The sequence below is a fragment of the Cynara cardunculus genome (genome assembly GCF_001531365.2).
Source record: "Cynara cardunculus var. scolymus isolate 2C chromosome LG 1, CcrdV1, whole genome shotgun sequence".
Lineage (NCBI taxonomy): Eukaryota > Viridiplantae > Streptophyta > Magnoliopsida > Asterales > Asteraceae > Cynara > Cynara cardunculus.
In genome coordinates this window covers 3,078,251-3,085,148 of record NC_037528.1, presented here as the reverse complement: position 1 = coordinate 3,085,148, position 6,898 = coordinate 3,078,251, and the positions used below count along the sequence as shown (strand labels likewise).

At 32.0% G+C, this 6,898-nt stretch overlaps 1 protein-coding gene across 1 annotated transcript; it reads right to left on the bottom strand.

Moving 5' to 3' along the window:
* Window positions 1-1,511: 1,511 nt before the first annotated feature.
* Window positions 1,512-3,916, bottom strand: LOC112519018 (zinc finger CCCH domain-containing protein 29). Its single transcript, XM_025126908.1, has 2 exons — window positions 3,829-3,916; window positions 1,512-3,707 (listed from the first exon to the last, which is right to left on the bottom strand). Exon 2 carries the CDS (start codon window positions 3,699-3,701, stop codon window positions 1,845-1,847), a length of 1,857 nt encoding a protein of 618 aa, XP_024982676.1. The 5' UTR covers window positions 3,702-3,707; window positions 3,829-3,916; the 3' UTR covers window positions 1,512-1,844.
* Window positions 3,917-6,898: the final 2,982 nt, after the last annotated feature.

Sequence of the window (6,898 nt, the reverse complement as noted above, 5' to 3'; positions counted from 1 at the left end):
AAATAATTAATTATTATCTTTATAAGAAAAAATATATTATTAAACCAAATATAAATTACTTTGTTATTGTACCTAAATTAAATTATAATAAAAAAATTGAATTAAAAAATTACACAAAAAATGAGGAATTTTAAATAGTTAATTTGATACGAATATCGATATATTTTTGTTATGCATAAAGTATTGTATATTAATGATATTACTTAAAATTCAAGATTACAAGTAATTATGCATAAGTACAACTTATTAAAGTTCGATGTTTGAATTTGTAAAAATGACTGCGGATATACATAATCAAATAGAGAATGAACATCTCATTTTAAAATATAAAAAATCTAAAATATAATTAGAATAATTATCGAGTTCCAACAAAATAAATAATTATTATCTTTATAAAAAATTATATTATTAAACTAAATATAAATTACTTCGTTATTGTACATAAATTAAATTATAAAAAAATTGGATTAAAAAATTACACAAAAAAATGAGGAATTTCAAATAGTTAATTTGATACTAATATCGAAATATTTTTGTCAAAATTTTATGATATCGTCAAACATATATTTTATTCAAAAATTAAAACATTATCGCTTTCTCAAAATCACATAAAGCCATATTATAATATCGACTGAGATAAATAATAAAATGAAATATTAAAAACACGATGTATCTCGCTGCATTACGCGAGTACGCTTCTAGTAATATTTAAAAACGTTTCTATTTTTTATAAGTAACAACTTTTTAATTTACAAATTATTAAAGTGTAAAAAAAAAATCATAAATTCTTTTTTACACTTTTGATCCTTGTAAGTTGAGAAATTGTCACTTTTAAAAAAAAAGTGACATTTTTTTAAATATATATATATATATATAAAACCAGAGATCAAACCAAAGAGTAAACATGACTATTTGAATTAGTTTCCCTCATCATTATTATTATGAGTGTGAAGGCTTTAAGTTGAAGATATTAAAAGAAACAATTTTGTTTTAGAAAATAAAATAAGATATAAAAGTTAAAGTAATATAATATAATATAATATTAATTAATTCCATATATGGGAAAAAGCTGGTGTCTCCTTTTGAGCTTTGATAAACGATCCTTGTCACACATTAAAAAAATGATGTCGACCATTCATATTTCCCTTTCTTCTATTTTGTCCATATCTTCAATAAAATATATTCCTTCGCTACCGAGTTTTTTTTAAAAATAAAATACAAAATAAAAATATTTTTCTATTAACCTGGATATACAATCCGTTATTCGAACCGATTAATCATAGGACGACCACCTGCTCTGTAGATAATTCGCAGTTACTGCATTTGAACCTATGTGATCAAAAGAAGATTTTTATTCTTCATTAAATTTAAATATGTGACCTTTTTCTTGGGGTAAATGAGCTTTAAAAAAAAAAATTATTTTTATTTAATAATAATTAAATACAAATTCAGCATCTTTGAAATATTCTATTTAATTAGAAGTAGAGATTAAATATGAACACAATAACATCTTTAAATAAAGGACAGGAGCATGGACCAAACCGGCTTGTCCTTTGGACCTGTTCATAATCTGACATCACACTCATCAAGCCATCGGTTTGACGTTACAAAATGTTGAGCCAATAAATAAAAGATCAAATTCCAGTTAGGAATTATGAAGAACAAATTACATCAAATTATTTAAAAATATAAAAAAAAACTCCACTTGTTTGTGTTGTAAAGTTAATCAAGATTCATCTTTCTTCGTCTAATCAAATATTATGTAATCAAGAATTATCAAAGAATTACGATGATGGCAAAACGACAGATTTTGATCTTCATGCCATCACTTGCTCCTCCTCTATCTACATCTGCTCGACCCACTGTGGAACCTTTTCCGATGAACTGTACAACCCAGCCCCTGCCCACGAACCATCTGCCTCGTGATTTCCCTTCATGGGTGGTGAACCATTGTTACCACTTCTGAACCCAAAAGATGCCGACCTTCTAAGCTTATTAGCCTCTTCGCAATTGAACCCCCACTCCAGCTTCCCATCAGGCGAACCCCATTCGGAATAAGTGGAAGACTGGTTCATTGACCGAAGGTTCATGGTGGCTCCTGCACCACGGTCTATGAAGCTCTGGCTACGTTGTTTAGCAAACGAACCAGATCTTGAATTCATCACGGCCTGAGCCACGGCAGCCGATGAATCGAACCCGAAGGTTGTGGGTTTTCTCCCCGGAGAAGATGGGTAATTGGACGTTGGGTAGGATGATCGGAGGGGGTTCGAATTCTGTCGGATTTGCTGGTGACCTGATGGGGATGATACCTTTGGAGACAACCCCTGGATTTGAGATAAAATTGATGGATCAAGAGATCCATAAACATCATCAAGATTAGTTGGTTTCATTTCCCCAAACCTATTGCTGTTATTGTAAAGATTATTAGATAAGTCGTCAATCAATTGCTGCCTTTGTTGCTGTTGAGTTCTTATGTTCTCCAATCCAAGCATCTCCATCTCCATCTCCATCTCCAAATCTCTAGCATTTAAAGACGTCTTCAAACGGCTGCCGGAAAGTTGCAGCGCCGGTGGCGTCAAATGAACAAACTTGTTCTGCCACATATTCCCATTCACCGGAGCAATAGAAGGTGACATGGGTGGAGTTGAACCAAGACCCAAAGGACTCATCGAACCCATTTCCATAGAGCTAACAGAACCTGATTTCGGAGATGGAACAGCTGAACCGGTAGAAGCATACAAGGGTCTCAACTCTTCGACTTTATGAGCAAAAAAACAAACTTTTCTTGCACACCCAGTTTCATCTTTGCAAAGACGAGTCCTGTATTGAGCTGGGTGAAGCCAAGATTCGAACACCCCGTGTGCATACTCGCAGGCATCTCCTTTTACACAGCTTCCTTTACGAAACTCAGGGCATGGCACACAGCTATACTGGTGCTTCCTCGGATCACGCCGCCGTGCGTTCTCGCCGGGATGAACAAACGGACACTCCGTCCAATCATGAGAGTAAGCTCTGGAACATGGCTTCACCTTGAACATATACATCCTAAATTCATCGGTACCATAAACACCGTCGTTTATATCCGGCAACGATACATCAATCGGGTATTCTTTCTTCGCCGTAATAATTTCCGTTTCTTCACTTTCTTCCTTGTCGCTTCCCTCTTCGATCGTTAGACCCTTCAGCAACATCTCCAGAGCTTTCCGTTTGGAGGATTTGATGCCACGAGCAATCAGGTCTACCGGTTTGTTATCGTTGTCGTCGGTTAAATTAGGATCGGCACAGGCTTCAAGCAAAAGTTTGACGGTTTCGACGGACATAGGAGACCCACCTGCGGCAGCGCAGTGGAGGGCGGTGGCGCCGTCGGAATCGGAAGCTTTGTTGACATCCACCTTTTGGGTTCCGATCAGATATTTCAAGACGTGGGTGCTTCCATAAACGGATGCAATCATGAGCGGAGTTCGTTCTTCGAACCCCATCTTTCCTTTAGAGCCGTTTCTTCTTCCATACCAAAAACTGACTTCATCTAAGCTCATCCCCTTCCTTTCTACCTCGAATACGAACCCAGCAACATCATCGATGGCTGCTAATTCCAGTAAAATCGAACATTTCAAGAAGAACCCATTTTTATTTTCTTGAATTTTATCTCCCTCCATGACTAAATTTGTGGAACAAAATTTACCCTTCGAACCTTTACACATCAAAACCTGCAAATATTATAGAAACCCATTAACAATGATTACTCCAACTACAAGAAAACCCGACAAAAATGAGTTGTCTTCCATAAACATCAAGAACTTATGATTGAGTGAAAAAGATTCGACATACCTGATTGAATTGACGAAGAAATCAAGTGGAGGTTAGCTGTAAAAAGTTTATGAGGAATATGAAGCTGTCGAGAAGACCGATGAAGGTTAAGAGAATGAATTGGGATGAACGATGTTATATATATTGTTCAAATTGAAGATAAAATAATGAAAAAGTAGACACACGGGGGATGAGAGAAAGGAATGGAGGAGGAAGGTGAGACTTTTCTTCTTCTTTGTTTCTGTTTGTCGTTTTCTGGGTCCAAGTCAAACCTTTCAACAATGGTGGAACACCCACTTCAAATGCAAATGAAATGCAAATTCAAATTCAAATGCAAATTCAGATTCAAAATCAGATTCAGATTCAAATTCAGAGAATGGGTTCCACAAACCTGATTGGGTTTCCTTGATATTTTGACTGGCTTTTACCCGCTTGTCGAGCTTCACACGGCTGGCACGAACCCTACGCGCTTAACATTAATGATGAAAAATTACAAATTTAGTCCCTAAACTTATCAACCTACAGGTTTAGTCCATGGATTGTTTTTTTTTTCACTCATGTTCTTTCGTTGTACATATGGTTTCATATCAACTTTCTATACCAACACAATTAGTTATCCCCGTTAAAAAGCAACATGCACAAGAATTTGAATTTGCATTTCATTTGCATTGGAGAAGGTAAAACTCAAAAGAAGGAACGAAGATTGATAAAATCGACTAAAGAATATGAAGAATTGAAGACGTAAGACTCATGATACTGAATTACTGATATTGTATGAAGGAATGAAAATCGAAGCGTCGTTTAACTCGTGAGTTGTAATACTGAAACTTGGGTCAATTTATTTAAGAAGAAACAAAATAAAAAAATTTGCAATAAAAAAACATTTTAAAACATTTCATAATATATTTGTTTATACGTGTTCAGTTTATAATGTAATTTTTTTATTTATAAATATCTTAAAAAGATTCATATTGTCGATTATATGTGGAACAAATATATTGTTAAAACTGATATATGTTAATCAATATTATAAATTGTAGTATTAGATGAAAAAAATAACATATAAAATAAAAGATATAAGGTAATAGTTCGTGTGGATTTAAAATTAAATTATAATTGTAATATTGAAAAAAGCGAAACTTTTGTGTGGTGGAAATGAAACATTGACGTATTATGGAGGACTGAAATTAGGGAAGGGAGTGTGTATGGCGCGTGGGAGTAGATGGGTTTTCCGCTTGAAGATGGTTGGCGAGTGGGTTTCCACGCGTCACGCGGCTTCTGTATACCATCATGATTTCAGTGGAGTGGGTCCGGTTTACGTGGCCCGTTTGCGTCATCTCTTCGGGTTCTACCCGAATCCAATAACCTTTTTCTACAATATCTTGGGATTTACTTTTCAACTTGTGAAATATCTATGCCATAATTTTAACAATATCAAATATTAAACTCTACTAAAATTTACATTAATTTTAACATTTATTCTGTTTTAAATTCTAAAATTATTCATGTTATTGAGATATTTAATTAAATAATATTTTTATCTATAAACATTTATTTTTAATATCTCTTATTAAAAATAAATTTTTTTGACACATTTATCTAAAAAGTTTTCCAAAACCTTTATTGCGAACATAAGTACTTGTTGAGTCACAAGTCCAAAATAAAAAAATCAGCCCTTATAGAAAAATCCAATATTTTGTGGCAAAAAATATCCAACCTGCTAATTCAATCCGAACCCAATCAAAAATTAGTAGATGGGGTAGAGATTTTCAACTCATTTAAATAAATGAGTCAATCCGTCTAACCCATTTAAATAAATGGTTGTGTTGGGTTGAGTTGAGTTGAGTTTTTCGACCTGTTTTCAACTCATTTAAAATGTTATATAATTTTATTTTTATTCTTAATATTATATCTAGTATTTTAATTTTTTATTTTGTTTTGTTCTTAATTAAAAATCCTACCGTCGTGATATGAAACTCTAAATTCCATTCACCTCCATTATTCTTAATCATCATGAACCTAAGAAAACCCTTTAGTCCATTAGTTCATTATCGCCTACAAAGTCTAATCCAACTTATTTTGAATAATATATTTGTTGTGATTGTGTTTTATTCAAACTTTTAACAATTTATTTGTATTTGTGGTTTTGTTTTATTCAGAAAAAATTTAAATAGTCTAGTCCTTTTTTTATTTAAAATGTTAAAATTATATGGGTCAACCCGTTGTCAACCCATTTATTTAACAGGTTGAGTTAAGAAAATCGTAAACAGGTCAACCCAGGTTCAACTCATTTATTTAACAGGTTGGGTTAAGAAAATCGTAAACAGGTCAACCCGTTGTCAACCCAGGTTCAACCCATTTATTTAACAGGTTGGGTTGAGATTTTCGACCTTTTTAATAAATAGGTTGAACTCGAGCCCAACCCAACCTGACTCATTGTCACCCCTAATATTTTCTTAATTATCCTGTTATATTTTATTTTAATTAATTTATAAAACATGCTTATAAAATATATAAATTAATATTAATATTAAATTTTATAATTTAAAATATATTTAATAATTTCGAAGTATTCATTATTCTTTGGGTAGCTATCTTATACAAGCTTTATTATTTTGGTTTGATTGTCTTACTAAATACTAGAAGAGTACTCGCATAATGCAGCGAGACATATCTCAATTTTAATGTTCTATTTTATTATTTGTCTCTGTCGATGTTATAATACGATTTTATGTGTTTTTAAGAAAACAATAATGATTTTATTTTTAAATAAAATATAAATTTGAAGATATCATAAAAAGTTGAAAAAAAAATATATTAATGTTAATATCAAATCAACTATTAAAAAGTTCTTATTTTTTATGTAATTTCTTTAACTTATTTTTTTTATTATAATTTAATATAAGTTTAATAACGAAATAATTTATTTTTGGTTTGATTATGTTTATCTGCAGTTAGCTACACGAATTCATATATGAAGCTTTAATAAGTTATTCTTACGCACAATCTAATTATAACCTTGAGTTTTAAGTAATATGCATTAATAAACAGTACTTTACGCCTAAAAAATGGTTTTAAGAGTTTTTATCAA